This window comes from Bubalus bubalis, chromosome 17 (genome assembly GCF_019923935.1).
Source record: "Bubalus bubalis isolate 160015118507 breed Murrah chromosome 17, NDDB_SH_1, whole genome shotgun sequence".
Lineage (NCBI taxonomy): Eukaryota > Metazoa > Chordata > Mammalia > Artiodactyla > Bovidae > Bubalus > Bubalus bubalis.
The window spans coordinates 65,318,179-65,342,580 of record NC_059173.1 but is presented as its reverse complement, the minus strand read 5'-3'; the positions used below and the strand labels follow the sequence as shown (position 1 = coordinate 65,342,580).

Below are 24,402 nucleotides of genomic sequence, written 5' to 3'. Positions count from 1 at the left end.
ATTGAGTAGTATTTCTTGACATATTATCAGTGCTTAATCTTAGCATTCATTAATGATTTGTTAAGTTTATGTGATAGGATCATGTATTGTGTGTATTTATTAAGTTTGTATAATTGGATCACGTGAGAACACAAAGAATACAGTGAACATCGACTTGGCTGTCTGGGGACACTTAACCTTTGGCAAGGTTTTGAAAGGTGAGAAGGAAGATCGCTGGCAAACAGACTAAGCGGAAGGGATCTCGGTAGAGAAATAGCACGTACAGAGGACTGGAGTTGCGAAATAATGTGCATGCTGAGTTCAAGAACCATAAGAGCATATTGCAGAAGTCTGTAAGGAATGCTAGTTAAATGTAAATTCATATAGGAAGCCACACTTCAGATGTGTTTGGAATGAGAATGTGTGAAAGATATAGGACAATAAATATTTACTGAACTAAGTTATAGCTGTTATTCATGATTGAAAACATTATTAATGGCCCTTGTTTGAAGGAACAGAAATGAGGTCAGGTCCTTTTGTTATCTTTTATTAACTGTGCCATCTTGGACGAATAGACATTATGTGTTTTACGGGACATCTGTGGTAAATTTTTTGTTGCTATCTTTTCACCATTTTGTTAAACATACAGAGAAGTTCAAAGTATTGTACAGTGAACATTTAGTGACCTGTCATTGAGATTCTGCAATTCGTCTTTATTTGTTTACTGCATTGTACAGTTCTCCATATAGCCATCTCTGTACCCATCAGTCTTATTTTTTATGCATTTCAAAGTAAGTTGCAGGCATAAGATCACTTCAGTCTTAAACAGTTAAGGCGCGTAGATCTCTAACCAGAGACCAATACAGTTTTTTAAGGTAAAGTGTACATACTATGATAGGCACAAATCTTAAGTGTTCCATTTTATGAGTTTTGACAAGTTATACACCTGTGTAACCTAAATTTCCAGTCGAGTTGTCCTCAGTCTTGAAAGCTCCTTAACGCTCCTTCCTGGCTAGTGCCTATCCCACCCTCACAGACAATTATTGTTCTATATTGTTTAAACAACAGATTAATTTTGCCTTTTCTAGAACGTCATGTAGGAAGTTCATGAAGGACTTACATCCTTACATCCTTAAAGGAAATACAAAGTATGTGTTCTTCTGTATAAGGCTTCCTTCACTTAACATAATGCTTTTGAGATTCATACATGTTATGTTAATCAGTAGTTTATTTCTATTACTATTATCCCATTCTATATGTATACCACCAAATTTTAATTCATTTTTCTGCTTAAAGATTCAGGGCTATTTCCAGTTTTTGGTTGCTATTAGTAAAGCATTTCTTAATGTTATTGTATCTATTCTTTATGGACTTAAGTTATGGTGAGGAAATTTCTAAGAGTAGAATTGCCAGTACATAGGGTAGGCTTATGGCTTAAATTTCAAATATAGAAAAAACGGTTTCACTTTTCTAAATACTAAATTTTGTTGCTCCTATCAGTACTTGGCTCTTGTATGAGTAAACTAGATCTTGCTAGTTGTTTCTTTTGTGATCAAATGTCAGAGTAAATCCTCTATGTTCTCCCCTCTCCCATCAAAATAGCTTGCTAGCAAATAAATAGCTACAGATTTTCTTAAACAATAGGCTTGTCAAGTTTTGCCTGTAGCAGGTAATGCACAAAGAACATTTTGTATTGTTTTGTGAGTGTACTACCAGCACACGTGTGCACACACACACACGTGCACACATGCAGAGGGGGGGTCATCCACTCCCCCTAAAGTCAATAATCCTCATGTGATATAAGCTTCTGTGATTTAAGCACAGCATTTTGGATTGAGGGCTCAGGTGGCTGTTGCCTCTATTTTTTAGTGTGTAGTTAACATTGGCAGTCACCCTTATAATGATGTGCCACCAGCTACCCCAGTACATTGACTACGCCATGCCTAGCACAGGAGAACTGGATTTAATTGGCGGCAGTGTTTGCTGTCACATGATAGGCACTGAAGTAAAACAGAACCTATTTCACTTCGTGTTATCTCTTTCGATGTAACAGCAGAAACAAAATGTATTTTTAAAGTATTGGAATTGTATAATTTTCACTTCTGAATGCACTTATTGGGATCAAGTGTCTAAGTAACTTTATTTTGAAACTGAATAAAGCTGTTAAGGGAATACTTGAAGCTTGCAGTTACAATATTGTCAACAAAAGATGTGATTAAACAAATTGAATGTTGAAGACTTTAGGCTTATGGTTAACACCAGGTAATTAAAAGTAAGCACTGCTGTGGGAGTGCATTATATATCAGCTGTCCTCTTTACCTCATTAACTGGGTTTTTGCATGTTTATGGAGCTAACTTCAATTAAAAGTGCCTTTTACATTATGCCTAATAAGGTCTTTTAGTTACTATTTTGGCATAAAGTATTATCCTTTAATTGAAATTGGTATATCATAAATACCTGTGTTTAAATAATACAGAGATGAACAAATTTGATTAGATGATATTTTTACATCTAGCTTTTATGTGTATGCATTGTTTTTTTTTTTTGTAATATTACAAAGAAATATTACAAAAAAAATCACAAGATAGTCTTTGAGGGTTGAAAAGTAAAAATTTGATTGTATACATGTTTAAAAATTGTTAATGTCTGCATTTTCTTACTTTATAAGATTTCTAAGGTTTTATCATTTCAACTTACTGGTGCTTTAAAATTCTTGTAGAAATCTGTTGAGTTTTCTGCTTCACTTCTGAGGTTAAGAAAAAGTTACTTCTCCACATGAATGCCATATTACTTTTTAGTATATACCTTTGGTTATATTTTAAGTTGGATAATTAAAGATGATTTTAAATTTAAAGAATATAGTAAATATAAGTTTAAATGTTAACATGTATTATTATATTTTCATAGAACATTATCTTGATTCTGTAAAGAATAAATTAATGTGAATACCATTGAAGTGAGTCCTTATTGAGAATATTTTCTAAATTGTACATGAAAATAGAGATAATATGGTAGAAAGAAATTGGTTTCCTCTTTTCTGTTTTGAAATTCATGTAATTGTGTGATCTTCTATATTTTAAAATCTATTTATTTTCTTTATTACAGAAGTGTCATCGTTGCAACAAAAAAACCAGCAGTCCTACCTTCCACACTTACAGGTATACCTACCAATGCTGTTAGTGTGGTTTCTTCAGTAGACTCAGCTCAAGCCTCAGATGTGGGGGGAGAATCACCTGGTGAGTTTGTTACCAGTGATTACAACAAAAAAGTTCTTAATCTCATTTTAGCAAAGTTTAGAATTGTTGATTAAGTAAAAAGTTTTGTAAGGCATGTTTTAAATGAATATACTGTTGTAGTATGTTGTTCATTATTTAATAATTTTCTGAATAAATTTGAGTAATATGAAATAAGTTAAATCAAGGATTTCAGTACTTTTCCCATTTAAACGTAATGTATGATGATTTGGATGCCACTGATTGGGTGGATGAATGAATGACAGATCTATTAAAATACTTTTTTCCTGTCCCTGCTCTTGAGATGTATATACGTAGAGTTAGTATGAGGAAGTTTTGGTGAAATTTGGTCTTTGAGTCTGGTTGTCAATTGCCAGATGTTCATGTGGTGTCCAGTACTTGGCTCTCTCTTGCATAGTGTCTGAATTAGATACTTGGGAAGGGAATGCTGCCCTCGAGTCATCATTCAGGTGTTAGTCTTGGTAGTTAAGTAACTCTCACTGCAGTTTGATTTTTGTCCCATCTCTCTTTCTATATTCCTTCCAAAGTCTTGGGTGCAAGACCTTAAATCCTAGCTGTTGATTAGAAACTTAGTGATAATACCAGGTGAACTTGAAGACTATGTGATAGTAAAAAGACCAAGTTATTGGGTAGGAAATGGCAACCCACTCCAGTATTGTTGCCTGGAAAAGTTTATGCACAGAGGAGCCTGGCAGGCTACAGTCCATGGGTAGCAAGGAGTCAACGCAAATGAGCAGCTGAGCATAGACAGACAAGAGCCCACCTTAAGCCTGGCTGATCGAATCTCAAAATCCACAATCACAGGTACAAAGATTGTTTTTCTAAATGTCCTCTTTGTAGGTTCTGGGGCTTACAACTTGGGCATACCTTTGGGGCTGCTATTAAACCTGCTGCAGTCTATAAGAAAAAAAAAGACCAAGTTAAAACAAGGGGGACATTATTTCATGTAAATAGTATTTTTCTGGGGAGAAGGCAGTGGCAACCCACTCCAGTACTCTTGCCTGGAAAATCCCATCAGAGGAGCTTCATAGGTTGCAGTCCATGGGATCGCTAAGAGTCGGACATTACATGCTATATAATAGTAAATATTTGAAGTATGTATATATTTTTCATATATAAAAAGCAAGGAAATGTATACTGAAGCTACATGATTTTTCCCATGAATTACTGGAAATTTTGATTTTCGAAATTTTTAATTTTCCAAAAATTTATCAGTAATCCTATATTATTGGGCTTCCCTGGTGGCTTAAAGGGTAAAGAGTCCGCCTGCAATGCGGGAGACCCGGGTTCAATCCCTGAGTCGGGAAGATCCCCTGGAGAAGGAAATGGCACCCCACTCCAGTACTCTTGCCTGGAAAATCCCATGGACGGACGAGCCTGGGAGGCTGCAGTCCATGGGGTCGCTAAGAGTCGGACACGACTGAGTGACTTCACTTCACATATTATTTTTATACTTAGGAAAAATAGTTGTTGAAGGAAAATGTTTACAAGGAAGCTAAAAGCTTCAATGGTAGTAGGCAGCCTTGTGCTGTCTCATTTTTTGTTTTATTAAAACATTTAAGCAAAGTAATAGATCTTATTTTTTAGATGTTTTAAGTTATAGGAATGGAAGATAGAGAGTTCCTTTATTATACCTTCTTAGTTTTACACCCTCTTCATTCCTGTGTCATTAATATCTTGCAATAGTATTGTATATGTATATATTTTTTCATAATTCATTGTCTTAGTGAGAAACTATAAAGGAAAATAAGTATAGTATTCTAGTAGAATTTCCTTCTTCTTTATTGTTCCATTATACTCTGATGTGTTTTTTTATTTTGGAGAAGAAGCAATTTGGTGATCTATTTTGGACCAGTTAAACAAATTGCTGTTCTTTCACCTCTATTGAAAGGCCTTAAAAAGAGTCAACTGTGATTTTTCTAGACCAGCCCTCCGTTGGGAAAAAGACAGATGTTACTAATATCTACGAAACTTTCTGCCATCTTTTAAATTCAGTAATATTAATTTCTTGTAACTTCCTGGACCATATGTAGTAAGTTCAGTATTTTCATCTTATTTTGAATACAGTGCCCTTTAATTTTGGTTTATAGAACAAATTAAATAGGATCTGAGTTTTAAAAATTTGTGCAGTCTTTGTCTGACTTATTTCAATAAAGACAGAAAAAGTGTTAAATAAAAAAAATAAATAACAGTGATACAAGGGAAAGAAGAAAATTTCCTGCAGTCTTCAGAAGAGATAAATAGAAAGAAAGCTGATATATGGGTAATATTTAATATAAATAGAAAAAGGCTGAGTTACAGGTAATATTTGATAGAGAGGGGGCTCCCCAGGTGGCACAAGTGGTAAAGAATCCACCTGCCATGACCCCTGGGTCAGAAAGATCCCCTGGTGTAGGAAATGGCAACCCACTCCAGTATTCTTGCCTGGGAAAATCCCGTGGACAGAGCAGTGTGGTGTGCTACAGTCAGTGGGGTTGCAAGGTGAGAACACACATGCTGGTTTGCTATTTAATATAAAACAGTATGATGGACTTTTTTCTGAAGCCATTTTCCAGTAATCATTATAATATAAAATACTCACCCTGAAGAACCATGTGCAGAATTACAGAATAATTTTCTATCTTGAAGACTGTTGTAATTGTTGGATGTTACTGTTGTTCAGTTGCTAAATTGTGTTTGACTCTTTGCAACGCCATGGACTGCAAGCTTCCCTGTTCTTCACCATCTCCCAGAGTTTGCTTAGACTCATGTTCATTGACTTGGTGATGCCATCTGACCATGTCATCCTCTGTTGCCCCCTTCTCATTCTGCCCTCAGTCTCTCCCAGCATCAGGATCTTTTCCAGTGAGTTAGCTCTTCACATCAGGTGGCCAAAGTATTGGAGCTTCAGTATCAATCCTTTGAAGAAATATTTAGGGTTGATTTCCTTTAGGATTGACTGATTTGACCTTCATGCAGTCCAAGGGACTCTCGAGAGTCTTCTCCAGCACTACAATTAGACAGCATCAATTCTTCAGTGCTCAGTCTTTTTATGGTCCAATTCTCTTTGACTGTATGGACCTTTGTTCGCCGATAAATGTCTCTGCTTTTTCATGTGCTGTCTTAAGTTTGTCATAACTTTCCTTCCAAGGAGCAAGGGTCTTTTAATTTCATGGGTGTAGTCACCGTCCACAGTGATTTTGGAGCCCAAGAAAATAAAACCTGTCACTGCTTCCACTTTTTCCCCTTCTATTTGGCATAAAGTGATGGGAACAGATGTCATGGTGTTTTGAGTGTTGAGTTTTAAGCCAGCTTTTTCAGTCTCCTCTTTCATCCTCATCATGAGGCTCTTTAGTTCCTCTTCACTTTCTGCCATTAGGGTGGTATCATCTGGATATATCTGAGCTTATTATTTCTCCCAGCAGTCTTGATTCCAACTTGTGCTTCGTCTATCCTGGTATTCCACATGATGTACTCTGCATAGAAGTTAAATAGATAAATACTTAAGGTGACAATATGTAGCCTTGATGTATTCCTTCCCCAGTTTTGAACCAGTCTGTTGTTCCATGTTCAGTTCTAACTGTTGCGTATTAGCCTTCATGCAGATTTTTCAGCAGACAGTTAAGGCAGTCTGATGTCCCCATCTCTTTAAGAACTTTGCACAGTTTGTTGTGCTCCACACAGTCAAAGGCTTTAGTTAGTGAAGCACTCTGCATCCAGGTCATAATTTACCAGTTTCCCCCCACTTGTTTAAATTTTGTATAGTTTATGGTCGTAGTATTTCCCAAATAGTTCCCACTGTCTTCAATTTGGAGTAGAATTTGTAGTAGTTTTGTTTTTCTCTCTAGCTCCCATTATTTAAAAAATTAATTCATTCTGTTTTAAGTCATTGTAAGTTGTTTTTATGATGGTGGTCTTTAGTTTTGTCACTTGTTTTGATATCTTTTTCCTCTTCCTTTGTCACTAGGCTCCTGTTGTCACTTATGTGGTATCTTGATTTTAGTTTGTTGCTTCTATTCCATTCCATTGATTGCTGCCGTGAACATTATTGCTTTGATAAGAAATCCTGTTTCTGACTCTCCTCAGTCAGTTCAGTTCAGTCGCTCAGTCGTGTCCGACTCTTTGCGACCCCATGAACTGCAGCACGCCAGACCTCCCTGTCCATCACCAACTCCTGGAGTTTACTCATTGAGTAGGTGATGCCATCCAGCCATCTCGTCCTCTGTCGTCCCCTCTCCCCCCGCCCCCAGTCCCTCCCAGCTACAGCCCTGCTTTTCATGCTTTTGCCTACCATACTTCCCTTGTAGTCTGTTCTCTTTTCACCTGGAATCCAATCAAATAAAGAGAGATTTCTGCTGTTAATAATTTTAGTTGATAGATTTTTTTTCTTTTTTTTTTTTTTGGTAGATCTCTTGATTTAAGTTATTTGCCATTAAAAAGTAGGCTTTATGCAGTATATTGAATCTTATTATCCTTCTGATTCAAACAGGATTTGGGGAAAATAATTTGTGGATGAATTGATTGTTATTATGATTACGTGCTGGGCTGGGCAGTTTATTCTTGTAAATCTGAGCAAGTTAGATATTAGTCTTGGGTTTGATCATGGACTATTTTCTTTATTTGAAAGTATAGTCAATATCTGTCCCTGTAGACAATAAACCTTTGTGCCGTGGGATGACTTCAGTTCTGAATTTTATAGTGAGTCAGCAACAAAAAATGAACTGTTGATATTGAATAAGAGTTGTTGGTTAATAAAAATATGCTTGACAGTAGATTAGCAAAATGGAAATTTCCTCGGAAGAAATCATGGGACTAGAAAACATAAAACATGAGTTTTGTACAAGAAAAGCTTATGATATCAGAATGAGATTGCTGTGTTTTACGTGTGGCACAATTAAAGAGAAACTGGGACTGGATCCCAGAAAAAGGATTGGAGCTTGTCAGCTTGTGTGAGGTCAGGGGCTTTTATGTTAAAACGTTACCTCCAAAATAATTTTGTGAAAAATAAATTTGTAAATAAATTTTAAAGCAGTGTACATTATTCAAATGATGATCAATGTTCAAATTTCAGAGTTTGGTTTGAATAATATTTCTTAGCTCTTGTAGCATTTTATTAGCAAAAATGTTTAATATAATAATGACAGATCTTTCATAGTAAGTTGTAAAATATTCATCAGAGAACAAAGTATACCCTTTGTGTATGCATATTTGTTTATAAAGAACACTGAAAGAGAAAACAGGGGTTTGTAGAAATATATCAAAGTTTATAGATTTTCAGGTTACTCTTGGTTTAATTGCCCAGACTGCATGTTAAGATGCAGTTACTCTTTATTCAAATATCCTGTGGTATTTTTCAAATGTATGTGATTGCAAAGCATAAATGATTAAAACAGAATTGAAGTAAGCCCAGTGAAGGATCTAAATGAATTGCTCTTAAGTACTTTAAGTGCTGAGTCTTTGCTAATTTGCAAAAATAAATAATCATACCTTTATTAGAATATTAGGCTCTGTATTCTTTTTATCAGAGCCATGCATATTATTGATATGAATTAGAATGTTTATTTTTAATGTCGAAAGAAAATACTTGGTTCTTCACTTTATATGATATTTGACCCAAGAGGCTTATCTTTACTTACTCAATAAAAGTTTCTTTTATTTAATGAAGAGTTTAAACTGGCGTGTAGACTGTCCCTCCTTGAATAGGTCTGGAATGGGTGGGGAGGGAGAGAGGGAGAAAAGGAGAGAGGATGCAGTTGAAAAATACAGTGTTTAGGGATTAAATATTGGCATTTGTTTTAATGAGACTTTATTGCAAAGGACATTATTTATGTAGACCCTTAGGGACCTTGAATAAACAATTGGCTATTCTCTGGATAGATGCTCGACAGATGATCTATTTACATTTTCCTTTTTGTTCTTTTGAGTGTCTGGAAAAATGTCAGTTTGAAGGAGACAGTTTATCAGTGTAAGGGTAATGAAAAGATAAGTCAGTAGCATTTCACAGGTTGGAAGTAGCTTTTGAATTTACATGTGTGATCACTTGTTGAAAATATTTTTATTGTTAAATTAGTTTGAAACAAATTTGTCATAAATTTATGATTAATCTGAGCTAAAAAATACAGAATGTATTTGGAAGTTACATTTTTCTGTCTGGTAGGAATGAAGGACACCTGGTGTGAATTTTGTGTGTTTTTTTCTTTAAAACTGTTGCTGATTGATTCATTTATCTTTCTCCATAATGTGTCTTCTTGTGATTTAAAAAGTTTAGTTAAAGAAAATCCCTTTCTGCTATAGATCACAATAAAAAAATGTAGGTTTGAAAATTGACATTATTTCTAGGGTAGTAACAAGGAATTATTTTTGTTACTTTTTTTTTTTTGATCCCTCAATGCTCCTTGTCTTTTGCAAATTTTGATATATATTTCAGCTTATTAAAATCAGATTCAGTTTGGACAGTTAAAGCTAATGTTTTAAACTACTTTGTGAAGCTTCATACATTTTCTTGAGACTTTTTACTTCTATCTCTATTTTTAACTAGATTGAACCTTATAATTCCTTTTTGTCAACTTCAGAAAAGCTCAAGAAAAGATGCCAATTAGTCCTTTTAGGGAAAATGTCCAACATACTCTAAATAAAGATGGTCTCTAAAAACTATATCTAAAAACAGCTCAGAAATATTTCATTAATCACTGGTAGCAGAAGTCAGTGGCTAACCATGATTCAATGATCATATTGCTGTCAGGAATCTAGAAAATCGCAGGTATCATTAACTGAGTGTAATAACAGTGTTAGGTCTTTGAAGGACTTAATGAGTGTTATGTGAGAATAGAAGGATTGGCCCTGACAGAAATAAATATTTTCAGTTTCACTTTATCTTGCCTTCCAGTTTAAAATTTTAATTTCAAAATGCAAGACTGGAAATCATTTGGCAGTGAAAATATGGGAATTGATATATGTACTTTAAAAACTTAGTATAAAAAAATGTGTACTTCATTTAAAAATCAATCCTATTCATTAAGATAGATTCTATTCAATTTGTTAGTTTTTTATGGAATGATAGTTCGCTCTCTCTTGAGCAGGGTGGTGAGTATGGCAAGAAGGTCAGCAAGAAACTATAATCTTAATAAAAAGAAAAGTCAACTCTAATTATCAATGGAAGGGGAAGAAAATGTGTTGTGGAAAAGAGAGATTCACTCTGGATAAGTTCATCTTGTAGGAGTATGCTCACTCTGAGAGCTGCTGCTAAGTTGCTTCAGTCATGTCTGACTCTTTGCGACCCCAGAGATGGCAGCCCACCAGGCTCCCCCATCCCAGGGATTCTCCAGGCAAGAACACTGGAATGGGTTGCCATTTCCTTTTCCAATGCATGAAAGTGAAAAGTGAAAGTGAAGTCGCTCAGTCGTGTCCGACCCTCAGGGACCCCATGAACTGCAGCCTACCAGGCTCCTTCGTCCATGGGATTTTCCAGGCAAGAGTACTGGAGTGGGGTGCCATTGCCTTCTCTACACTCTGAGAGCTAGGCTGGATAATTATCCAGAGGGTAACTGGGAAGATTGCGGAAGTACTCGCTCTCCAATAAAGCAGTCCACATTTCCCAGTGCTTCTGTTTGGCTGAGACCTGTAATCAGAACTGCTAATTATTGATCAAATTCTGCCTAAAGACCAGTCATGTTTCTCAGAAGGTCACGTTATCCCAGATCTTTACTATTTCTTAATTAGTTAAATCTACAAAATCCCTGATTAGAGCCTGGCTTTGTTTATCTATAGCCAGAATTAACTTTGCCTTAGTTGAATGAGCAAGCTGAATCAAAGTGCCTGGATAAGTTGAAGTAATCCAGGAAATCTTGGGAATGGTGTGAGGCAGTGACAGGCTGTGGAGGACAGTGGCTAGATTTACCAAATGTTTTTGGCTCTTTGTTTTTTATACCAATCTGATAAATGAAACTGTTGGCAATCCACTTTTTATAGCAATGAAATCTGGGATTGGGTTCTAGATTTTTCAAAAGAATTTACCTTTCATCTTAAGTTTGTATGGGGGAATTTGTAAAGGTACTTCATTTTATAAGCTTCATCTCATTTAAGTTACCTGTGCTTAATGTCACATGAATAATCATTGAAAAATTTGGGTGTCTATTCAGCTTCAAGTACAGACTAAAGGGAAACATGATAACTTCCTTTCAATATTTTAAAGGTGGTCCTAGAATAGAAGAGTAGGAAGGGAAACTGTCACTCATTGTATGTTTACCGTGGTATAGGTTCTAAGTACTTTAATCCTTGAAATAATTCTGTGACGTGAGTATCACTGTTAATTTTTTAGATGAGGTAAGTAAAGCACAGAGGGCTTAAGTAACTTTGCCCAAGGTCACACAGCAAGTGACAGAATCCTTTCTGTTTTCCCTAAACATTTATTCTATAACCTCTTAAGGGTAGTTGTTATCAAACAAACTGACCTTTTATTGATAGAGCTAGGATTCAATTTGAAAATGCTTTGGTTGTGGGTGGCTGATGAGTGGAATCGTAAAGAACAAGATTCCAATAAAAATACTCAAAAGATCAGAACAGTCAATTATGTTTCCTGTCAATTGGAAAAAATATATTCAATTTTATTAATAATCAAAGAGGTGGAAATTACTTTTTCTTTCTTTAGGGCAATTGGGCAATTTGATAGTGTATTAAAGTGAAAGTCACTCAGTTGTGTCCAACTCTTTGCAACCACTTGGACTGTAGCCTTCAAGGCTCCTCTGTCCATGGAATTCTTCAGGCAAGAATACTGGAGTAGGTAGCCTATCCCTTTCTCCAGGGAATCTTCCTGACCCAGAGATCAAATGGGGGTCTTCTGCTTTATAGATGGATTCTTTACCAGCTGAACTACCAGGGAAGCCAGTGTGTATCAACAATTAAACTTTGGGCTTATTGACTTTAGGAAGTTACTTCAAGGATATAAAGGAGTGCATATAGATTTATATAAGCACATACAAAACATTGTTTATTGTAAAATATTGGGAACAACCAAATGAGTGTCCCTGAATTTGAGTTGATCTGATATTTCCTCTTGATTAAAATAATTATATTTCTCTGCTAGAACTGTTCTGGGACAGAGAAGGAAAGAATCTGATCATATGGTGCACAATTTTGATTTGTTAAAATGGTTAAAATGCTTGACAGTGACCACTTTCATCACTTGATTAAAGTATAGCTGCCAGGTTTCTATATTGTAGAGTTGTAATTAATAAGTGTTTTGTCGAGATATACTTTGAAATTCTTTAAATATCCTATTTTCCAGATTGTTAATTTTATCAGCAGTCAGTTTTATCAGCATGGCTTCATGGCTTCCTGTTTTATTGGACATATTATAATCAGTTGCTGTTGTTATTTTCATGCTCAGATTGTCTTCATCTTGGTAGGTGTGAGTCCCTTTAAGCTGGCCCCTTTGCCACTGTGACATATCCTGTCATTCCTTGGACGTTTCCTTGCCTTCTAGAAAACAAAAGTAGATGTTTCAAGTTCATTTTGTGCTTTTCTTCCACAGATACTAAGTCAACTGTTTCTGCTTTGTCTATATAGTGGGGTATAGTACTTACAAGCCAGGGTGCATACAGTTAGGTGTTAGATGCTTGCAGGTCCTCTCAGTGGTCAGGTTAGGGAGCGTACTATATAGATATGTATATTAATGAGAGTATATGTTTTATATATAGGCATACCTTGGAGACCACTGCAATATAGTGACTATCACAAAGTCAGTCACATGAATTTTTTGTTTCCCAGTGCATATAAAAGTTATTTACACTATCCTGTAGCATTATGTCTAAAAATACCATGTGTATACCTTAATTTAAAAATAACTTATTAAAAATGCTAACCATAACTGAAGCCTTCAATCATAATGCCGCTGCTAAGTCACTTCAGTTGTGTCTGACTCTGTACGACCCCATAGACGGCAGCCTACCAGGCTCCCCCGTCCCTGGGATTCTCCAGGCAAGAACACTGGAGTGGGTTGCCATTTCCTTCTCCAATGTGTGAAAGTGAAAAGTGAAAGTAAAGTCACTCAGTCATGTCCGACTCTTCGCGATCCCGTGGACTGCAGCCCACCAGGCTCCTCTGTCCTTGGGATTTTCCAGGCAAGAGTGCTGGAGTGGGGTGCCATTGCCTTCTCCATCAGTCATAATAGTTTTACAATAATAACATCAAAGATCACTGATCACAGATCACCATAATAAATATAATAATAAAAAGAAAAAGTTTGAAATATGAGAATCACCAAAATGTGGATGTTTAGATGTGATGTGAGCAAGTATCATTGGAAAAATGGTGTCCATACACTTGCTTGATGCAGAGTTGCCACAGATCTTCAATTTGTAAAGAGCACAGTTTGTAAAAGAATGCAGTTATTGTGCTTCACTTTATTGTGGTTTTCAGATACAGTGTGGTTTAGAAATTTTTCTGAAAATTAAAAAAAAAAATTTTTAACAGATTGAAAGTATGTTGTAACTCTCTGATGTCAAATGGATTTTTATGCACTGGGAAACCAAAAAATTTGTGTGACTTGCTTTGTTGTGATATTTACTTTATTGCCGTGGTATGGAATTGAACCCAAAATATCTCCAAGGTATACGTGTCCTCAGATGATATGCTTATATTTTACAAGTGTTTCTCCTCTAGTTTATATAATCTTGAGGTTGTAGATTGTCAAAAGAGTGAATTCAGAGAGTTACTGCATTCCTCCTCTTTTAGTTATTTACCAAATTACAGACTCAATTCTGTTGCTTTCCTGATTTTATCCAGTTTTCTCACAATTAGGTCTCAACTTCTAGTTCACTACTTGTTAAGATACCTTTGTAAAATTCATTGATTCAAGAGATGTTATCATGTGGGAGAATGTGCATCTTACCAAGATGAAATAGATTGTTTTGGAAAATAATTCTTACTTAGAGATTTCTTAAATTCTGTTTCTTTTAAATTTTGTTATGGAAAATAATTCTTACTTAGAGATTTCTTAAATTCTGTTTCTTTTAAAATAAGCCCACGATTCCTATCTTTTCTCTGATGACTTTATCTAAAGTCTGTATCAGTGTCCTCCAATCAAGATCCTAGTAATAAACCTTTGTTTGAATAAATTAATTCAGTGAGGGAGAATGTAGACAATGAGGAAACTTGGGACATCTCCGGGAAAACGATTTATTAAAGGATTTGAGTTTGTATGTAAGTGTAGAGAACAGAGTCCGGAAGGATATGTTTCCAAACTGCTGCTAGTGGCTGCCTTTGGAAAAGGACTGGGACTAGGAGGGCTTGTACAGAACGTTTCTGAATTTAAAAATCAGGATGTATCCATGCATTGGGTAAATAAAATAATTGGAAAAAAAAATGATAATTTGAGGTCAGGGTTATGGAAGTGGGCCTTTCTTCTGAATTAGGTACTGTCAGGAAGCATGGGTAATTCTATGATTTTAGATATCCTAATTAAGTCTTATCTAGAATCATGGAAGACTTGACAGAGCCTAAAGCTCTAGTTAGTAAAGAAATAGCAGTCTTTCATTTTAGAATTTGGGATGTTTGACCATCTTTGTTATTTGCCTGGAGTTCATGTTTTGGTCTTTTGGGACATTATTACGGAGTGGTATTTTATGTTGGTTCATCATAGTCATGGCATGGCATTGTTTGATGTTGCTGTTTTATGAAATTGTTCATAGTCAGCAAAAGAAGACCATGGCCTTGTTGTAGGTTCTAAAGCCAGTGCTTAACCACCCCAGGGCCTAGTTGACATTACAGCCAGCTCCCCAGTGTCAAAGAGGCTGCTTTTCTACCTTCTCACCTATTTCTACCATCTTTCTTTCTGCATGCTAGATGGAAATTTCTTCTTCTATTTCTCTCTTATCTTTCTGTCCACACCACTTTGTCTACTTTAGGTGTTTCTAGTGTGCCCACGTCTGAAGTTTTAAGAATGGATCAAAAGCAGCAGACCTCTGATAGTGCATCCTGATAGATTCCAGAATTCTTCAAGCCTCCCTTCCCTCCTTGTGTGTAAGCTTTGCATCTTTGTTTCATTTGCTTCAATATGTCAGCTGCCTTTCTTGGTCTGTCCCTCTATAGAATTGTGATGGGATTTTAGTCTGCTCTAATACTAACTTGGCGTCCTTTGAAGACACTGTTTCTAGAAATGGAAATTTCACTTCCTGGACTGCCAATGCAAGCAAAATATGTGGGTCTCCTGCACGCGTTCCCTCCGTGTTGTTAGGATACCTCCCGGTGGAGTCCCAGTGACTCTTGTGACCCTTGTGTTGGAGAGTGGCATTGAACACCGCGTTTGTCCTCTCTCCTCTTCTTCCACCCTATTATCAGTCTTAGAAAATGACCCTTCTGTTTCTTCAGGTCTTCTTCCTAGCTTAAATTAAATGCTTTTCTATCTCATGTATTCTGATTCTTAAATGGGAACTTTATTTTTCCCCTGCTTTTGTGAACTTTTTAGAACTCTTCAAGCCTCAGTAAATTACCATCCAAATTAGTCTTCTGGACTTTTTCAAACTTCCTATATCGTGTATTGTTCATTCTTTGACTCTCTCAGAGTTAATTTCATGGTATTTATTTTTCTCTTGCCAAGTAAAATTTATAAGCACAGTTACTTCTGGAAAACATAAAGAAGTTAGCTCTGTGTAGGGCAGGATAGTGTGAACAGTTTGTACTCTTAAAGAGGGTGAGTTGGCCATTGAACAATACAGATAAACAAAAATAAGGATATCTGGGAGTGTTCATTGGAGAGCACAATTAGATCACACGATCAAAATTAACTTTATATAGTAGTTTGAACAAAGATAGGGACATAAAATTATAGGAAATGGAGAGGAAATTATATACCGTATGGGAAGAATGACCTACTAAAATCTGGGAGATGGTTTGATTAAGGGAATGATTTTTGCAACTATAAGTTGAGAACCTTCTATTGTGTTACTTTATCTAGGTGTTTGAGAGAGATGGATGAAAAAGATGAGATCTCTGCTTTCAAAAAGATTAGTATACGAGGGAAAAGGACATTTAAAAAATCAGTTGAAATATAGTATGACAAATAGAACATTAGGTTATGTCCTAATTATAGTGAGGACACCCAGGAGGGAGTCTATGCTCTGTTGGCATCACTTAAGAAAGATTTCTCAGTTGATCATTGCATAATGTTTGCTGAACTAGACTCAGAAGCGTTTAAAGTATAGAGCAGAAGTTATTTAGTGACTGCATACAGACAGTTGTCGTGGTAGTGAGGCATACCTATTTAAGCTAAATTTGGAATTAGTGGTTTCTCCTTTTTGCTTCAGTTTTAAGAAGTTTCTACTTGTGTATGTCCTTTGCTGTTTGATGTTGAACTGAATGAATCATGATCCCAATTGAGTGATTCAGAATTTTCTGTTACTTCTTCAGCTGATGGTTGCAAAGACTCCTTTATGTGAGAATTATATATTAAATGATTCAAGAAAAACCTTGTTAATTGGTAGATTTTAATGTTATCCAAATTATGTTGTTGTTTAGTCTGTAAGTCATGTCTAGTTCTCTTATAACACCATGGATTGTAGCCTGCCAGGATCCTCTGTCCATGGGATTTCCCAGGCAAGAATACTGGAGAGTGTTGCTGTTTCCTCTCCAAGGGATCTTCCCTACCCAGGGATCAACCCACATCTCCAGCATTGCAGGCAGATTCTTTACCAATGAGCCACGAGGAAAGTCCCATCAAATTATAATAGGCATTAAAAATGTATGGGTGTGTGCATGCTCAGTCATGTTGGACTCTTTGCGACCCCATGGACTGTAGCCCTCCAGACTCGTTTGTCCATGTGATTTTCCAGGCAAGAATACTGGAGTGGGTTGCCATTTCCTACTCCAGGGGATCTTCCTGATGCAGGGATTGAACCCGCATCTCTTGTGTCTCCTGCATTGGCAGGCAGGTTCTTTACTAACTGTGCTATCTGGCAAAATGCACCTGGAAAAATGCAATATAGTATTTTTTTTGCTGATTTGGTATCAAGATACCTTTTTTGTTTGAATTCTTGTTCATCCCATAAATGATTATTTTCTCTTATAGGTGGTAGATCATCTAATGCAAAATTACCTGCAGTTCCAACAGTTGGTTCAGTTCCACAAGACCAAGTTTCAAATATGAGGTATTCAAGCTATTAATTTGGATATTTGTGATTTATTCCTTTTGATAACTCTTAAAATATCTAGCTATAATTTTTTTTGAATTACTTTTTAAAAAAAGATGACATTTAGAGGCTTGGGAATATTTTAGAATTTCTTTCTGAAAGAAGATGAGGTGTAAAAGATTCCTGAGAATTAGCTATTTGGGATCAATAAATGCTGAATGGATAACAAATATTTAATTTCACAGGTAGTTAGTAACTAATGGCTTACGTTTCATATGATTATAGATTGAACATTTGGAATTCATTGTTATTCTTCCCTAGAAATGCTGAAATAAGTTTATGTTGATATTGAATTATAGGTAGATTTTTACTGTCTGTTATCTTGTCTAGTTAGGAATATGTGTTTCAAGTTCTAAGGCTGTGAATATATTTCACCACTAGAGCCTTTGTGGCTAGAGTCCTTGATATATGCCTTACCACAATTGGAAAATGCATAGCATTTTACAAATAAGGTACTTGGGTGCTACAAGTGTAGACTCATAGTTATGGTATCATCCAGGGATAAGAGGCTCCATGAGATCAATAGAGAGAAATAGTATTATGTGAAACACCTGGGAAGAGGTGGTTGTTGACCACAGAAGTTTCCAGCAGCTTACCTGCTGATAATTTCAGTAGCATCTCTTGTTGCCAGTATAAATAGGAGTACTCTTTATAGGAACAGTAAATAAGTAGTGACTATGTGTATACATGTTTGGTTCATAGTTAGAAAATGAAATTCCTGAAATGCAGGGAACTTTTTTTTTTTAACTCATTCAGTTCAGTCGCTCAGTTGTGCCTGACTCTTTGCGACCCCATGAACCACAGAATGCCAGGCCTCCCTGTCTATCACCAATTCCCGGAGTTCACCCAAACTCATGTCCATTGAGTTGGTGATACCATCCAACCATCTCATCCTCTGTCGCCCCCTTCTCCTCCCGCCCTCAATCTTTCCCAGTGTCAGGGTCTTTTCAAATGAGTCAGCTCTTCCCATCAGGTGGCCAAAGTACTGGAGTTTCAGCTTCAACATCAGTCCTTCCAGTGAACACTCAGGACTGATCTCCTTTAGGATGGACTGGTTGGATCTCCTTGCAGTCCAGGGGACTCTCAAGAGTCTTCTCCAACACCACAGTTCAAAAGCATCAATTCTTTGGCACTCAGCTTTCTTTATAGTCCAACTCTCACATCCATACATGACTACTGGAAAAACCATAGCCTTGACCAGATGGATCTTGTTGAGAAAGTAATGTCTCTCCTTTTTAATATGCTGTCTAGATTGGTCATTTAACTCATTAAATATGTATATATGTATATAGTTGGATATGGATCCAACCAAGTGCAGATTGAAAATATTGAAAAAAAATTTCTAGAGAGTTCCAAAAAGCCAAACTTGAATTTGCCTCACGTTGGCAACTATGTATGTATGTGTATGTGTGCGGATATGTATCTGTCTGTCTATATATATGTATAGTCATGGTCAATAGAAAATTAGATAAAAGATTGATAAAATTTAATAAAAATTTGAAAAAAAATTTTCCATAAAGTTGCAAAAAGCAAAACTTGAATTTGCCTCACATTGGCAACTATTTATTTATGTATGGACACATGTGAATATGAATGCATGTATATATGCATGGTCATGGTCAATAGAAAATCTGATAGAAGGTTGTTAAATTTTGATAATAAAGTTTTTTTTGGTTATCATGGGGCCAAAATCAAGCTCTCTCTACTAGCCAGTGAAGACTTCTAATAAGAGCTGATGTTTGGAATGTTTGTTCTCTAGGTTGTGTGTGTGGACTAGGGGTGGCAATGTGCAATAGGATAAAAATGGATATTCCAGGCAGAGGAATGATGTACATAGCAATAATGAGTCATTAGATGATTTTCAGTTTTTCACATAATTTTACATTTTTATGTAAACTCACTTTAAAAATTAATCAACAATAATTAATAACATCTTTCCATTAGCATTACAGAGAGGCTCGAACATGCTTTGGAAAAGGCAGCTCCTCTTCTGCGAGAGATATTTGTAGATTTTGCGCCTTTTCTTTCTCGGACACTTTTGGGTAGCCATGGACAGGAACTGCTTATAGAAGGAACAAGTAAGTCGTTTTCCTTTCTTCATGTATGTATTTAAATCTCAGGGTTTAAAACTGAAATGAATAATAAAAGAATCATGAGGTTTTAATGTTTTCGGCCTTTGACAAGGCTTCTCATGGAGTCTGTACATATCTTTTAAAGAATGGGGCATGGCTGGTATTCTAATCTCTTCAAGGTTTTTTTAATCACTGATTTGAATGAGATTTGTATTCAGCAGGTTTCTTACTGTGTGTTTTGGGGAACAATAAAAGAAAACGTATTGAATGCAAAAAGTAAGAAATGTTTAATACGTTAAAATTAACCATGAAAATTGAGAATTCGAGAGACTAATGTTAACAGCAATAAGTGGTGTATTTTTCCTGAGATTTTACCTGAATTTGAGATCTATATATCTGAGATCTATATAAAAAACAGTGTATTGCCACATGTTATGAAATTGAAGAATGCATTTTTAGTCTTTACTAGTGGAGTTCTGTTTTATGAATAAGGAGAAAAAGCAATAGTATTTTCTCTATCTTGTTTGTATCATACCTAGATTACTTGATCTTTTCTAGATAGATATCTTGTCAAACCTAGATAGTGTGGAGAAGTAAATTGCTGTGCAGATTGGAAACCATCCATTTTTGGAATGGATAGAGAGGTATTGGGGCTTTTCTTTTCTCTTTTTAAAGCATGAAGCGCTTGTCAGATTAAGTGTTTTCTAATATTCAAGAAGTTAACTCAACCAAGTGGAAGTTGACTTACCGTGAATTTCTCAGACAGTAGAAATCAGATCAATAGAGATCAACTTTGCAAACAATTAGATTTATTATTTGAGCTTAACAGACTGACTTCAAAACACCCATCTTCATTCCCATAACTAACATTTTATAAGGGAGAAGCTAGAGGACCTTCATCAATGATAATGTCAAATTAATCTTTTCATTCAAAAGTGTTTGTAGTATGTGTTCACTAAATTTGGCTTGTCTGTATCCAGGTTTGATGTTTTATGGATAAGACATATGTTCTTGTAAAGCTGAAAAATCATGGGAAAGCACAATTATCTGTACTCTACTATCTTTAAATATCAACTTACAGCTTTAGTTATCATGACTTTTGTTGGGCAATCAGTTACTAGGTTATCTATGGAATTTCTTAAAACTTGTGGAAAAAAAAACCCCTGTTTTTATAGTAATAAGGATATAATGATAATGAAAGTTATAGATAGTTTAACAGTTCAAGATATCCTTATCTGAGTGTTAACTATGGGATATCAGCACTTTATTTGGCTTTTAAAACATCTATCTATAAGAAATAGTCATTAGCTAATGTAATAATTTCATCATCATCCGTGCTGTAAATATGTATTGAGTTGGTGATGATTGATATCATTTCTATATAGTCAAGGAGTAGCATTGAATTTATGTGGGAAAAAAGTTCAAATTTTAGAAACATTGAACCAAATTTGGGATAGAAATTTACTCTATCTGATGAAGGATATAATTATTTAGCCAAGGACTGTTTAACCTAATGAAGTAATAAAATTTGAAAGGAAGTGAATTGATACATTGAAGGAATTCACCCTAATTTATGCTTCATATATCAAACTTTTATTCTATTAAAGTGGTATGACAACTTGTTAATTACATTTCATTTTATAATGCTAAAATGAATGTATTAATTATAGCCTTTCAATATAGCAATACATTTTTGCTATTTAGTTGATCTTTGAATTTTATAATAGACCCAGCACAATAGGATCTTCTTAGATACTATGCTATGCTATACTATGCTAAATCACTTCAGTCGTGTCCGACTCTGTGTGACCCCATAGATGGCAGCCCACCAGGCTCCCCCGTCCCTGGGATTCTCCAGGCAAGAATACTGGAGTGGGTTGCCATTTCCTTCTCCAGTGCATGAAAGTGAAAAGTGAAAGTGAAGTCGCTCAGTTGTATCCGACTCGTAGCAACCCCATGGACTGTGGCCTACCAGGCTCCTCTGTTCAAGGGATTTTCCAGGCAGGAGTACTGGAGTGGGGTGCCATTGCCTTTTCCGTCTTAGATACTCAGAAGTATTAAACTTGACAATTCTAGATCCTTGAACAAAATTTAATTTAGAATCAATTTGTTATTGATAAATTCTGATAATATGATAAAAAGGAAGATGATGTGCTTTTGATCATCTATAAAAAATAACTTGATCATTGCCTACTCACTGGAGTGTGTTCATAAAAATAACGAATAGATCTAAGAGTTTTATATAGCAAATAGATTTTAAGTTGTGAGGAATCCTTTGGGTGGTAGTTTTATGCACTGTAAAACAGAAAAGTTTTGAGGGAGAGGTTATTGAAGCATAATTCTGTTGAAAAAGTTTTGAACTAAAAAAGTCAGTAGAAGGGATATCTCTGGTGGTCCAGCAGTTAAGACTCCATGCTTCCACTGCAGAGTTTGATCCCGGGTTGGAGAAGTAAGATCCCACATGCTGTGTGGTGCGGCCATAAAAAAAAAAAAAAAAAAAAAAGGGCAGGTGCCTTCAGTCCCTGTTGGTCACTAGCTGTGTGACCAGGTACTTGAAACCTTATTACTTTAAAATTTTTAAATTATTTTAATTAATAATTTTTAATAAACATTTAAAATATTTACAAAGTATGAGTTGCAATATTTATAAAGTTACTATTGCTGACTACCCAGACCATCTTTGTTTTGCCATAACTGTTAAATCCACCTCATTTTGTTTTCCTTTAGTCTTTAAAACAACCACAGACATCATGTAATTTCACCTCTAAATAATTAATAATTCATGTAAAAAAGATACTTTCTCACATAATCATAATTGCTTCTCTTATACCTAATAATATTAATAGTAATTCTATAATGTCCTTTAATACTCAGCCCATGTTCATCTTTATTTAAAAAGATATTTTTATATAATTGATTTTCTTCCAGTTAAGATCCAAAAAAATCATTTTTTTCATTTGATATGTCTCTTAAATCCATGCTAATGTCAAATAGTTTCCCAGTATTCCTTGGTTTTCATGTTATTGACTTGTTGAAGAAATAGGGTTGGTGGTTCTGTAGGATGTTAACATATTTTGGGACTCTGTGGCTATTCTTGCTGATGTCATTTAACAGTTTATCTAGTCTGTGTGTTTTCTGATGGCTTGAAGTTTAATTAGATGTGATAATTCATGTTATAGCATGCCTAGAGTCACATATCTTCTGATTGGCTCAATTTTAGTAGTATTAACGCCCCTTTTCAAGTAGTTATAACCCTTTGTAAGAATTGATGTTTTATTACTTTTATTGTTTTTAAAGATGTCTTCCGAAAACAAAAAGATGATTACTAAACAATAAAAAACCAAGAATATTAGAACTGCTCCCAGCATCAGGGTGAACTAGGAAACCAAATCTTGGATCACTCTCTGTTTTCTTACTCTGTTGCCAAAGTATTGCATTGTGTTTTAAGAAGATATAAACTTGTTTTCTCAATTGGATTAAAAGCTGGTATTTGGGGAGGGCAAAAATATCTTAGGTATCCACAGTACATCTGGGGCTTCCCCTGTGGCTCAGCTGGTAAAGAGGTCACCTGCATTGTGGGAGACCTGGGTTTGATCCCTGATTGGGAAGATCCTCTGGAGTAGGGAAAGGCTACCCACTCCAGTATTCTGGGCTGGAGAATTCCATGGACTATTGTCCATGGGGTTGCAAAGAGCTGGACAGGACTGAGTGACTTTCTCTTTCACAGTACATCTGTATAGTTTATTTTTAGGATTAAAATTTCATGAGGTCACAATTAAGAAAAAATGGTATGAAATGCTATTTAGGCTCTTCAAAAATTATTGAGAAATATTGGTATAAAAGAAGTCTGTGGATACCAGCTTTGTATCTTATTTTTAGCTTTCACTGAATATAGTTAGTTAAGTCAGAATTTTCTATTTTCTGTCCATAATGGTGAGGTGAAAAAAAATTGATAGGAGAAGACATTTTATAAGTACTGGACCATCTGTAGCTGAATTTGAAGAGCTAGGGAACAGTATTCATAATTTTTATCAAACTCAAGACTTCATTAGTACACAGTATATTTCTGTGGACAAAAAGGAAATTGATTTTCTCAGCATTGTGTCATTCAACAGGAACAGTTTAATTCTGCAAAATTCATACGCTGTTTTGTGACAAAAACCTGGATTATCTCATTTTGCTAAAAAGGCCTGTGACAGTGTTCATGCACTGTTGATGATTGTGCACTGCAGCTTGCTTGGTGCATTTCTAAGTGAATAGCTACTGAAGTAGGTTTGTACACAAGGACGATCAGAAGGAAACATTCATGTAGAAGTGAAAAAATTCAATTGATTGATCATTCTAAATGGCGTTTATAATCTAAAGATGAAAATATTTTGGAATTCAAGAGGAGAGAAAGTGACCTGGCAAAATTCAGCCTTCCTGCTGCTGCTGCTGCTAAGTTGCTTCAGTTGTGTCCGACCCTCAGTGACCCCATGGACTGCAGCCCACCAGGCTCCTCCGTCCATGGGATTTTCCAGGCAAGATTACTGGAGTGGGTTGTCAACCTTTCCTGCTGCTGCTGCTAAGTCGCTTCAGTCGTGTCCGATCCTCAGTGACCCCATGGACTGCAGCCCACCAGGCTCCTCTGTCCATGGGATTTTCCAGGCAAAAGAAAGAGTACTGGAGTGTCAACCTTCCTAGACTATTGCATTTGACAGTGTTAGTTCAAAAAGGAGGGCCAACGGAAACAAAAGATAAAACATATTACTTAAATGTAGGGGAAAAAAGGACCAGAATTAATAATCAAGTTGCATCTATTAGAAGTTTATTTGAAATTTAGAATTAATATTTATAAGATGAATATCATGTTTACAGATTCATGGGCAACATTTAATTGTATCCAAATTATAGGCAAGTACTTTCAAAACCTGGAAAACGGGGAAAACCTGATT

The 24,402-nt window shown here is 35.7% G+C and overlaps 1 protein-coding gene across 7 annotated transcripts in view; it reads left to right on the top strand.

Moving 5' to 3' along the window:
• The window catches only part of LRBA (LPS responsive beige-like anchor protein), a 747,585-nt gene that overhangs the window by 194,751 nt on the left and 528,432 nt on the right, over positions 1 to 24,402 (top strand). For all 7 annotated transcript variants that reach the window (XM_025267094.3, XM_044930515.2, XM_025267095.3 and 4 more), the window contains 3 exons: positions 3,086 to 3,216; positions 17,276 to 17,354; positions 19,341 to 19,474. In XM_025267094.3, the coding sequence (XP_025122879.2) occupies positions 3,086 to 3,216; positions 17,276 to 17,354; positions 19,341 to 19,474 (344 nt within the window). The remainder of the gene's footprint in view (positions 1 to 3,085; positions 3,217 to 17,275; positions 17,355 to 19,340; positions 19,475 to 24,402) is intronic.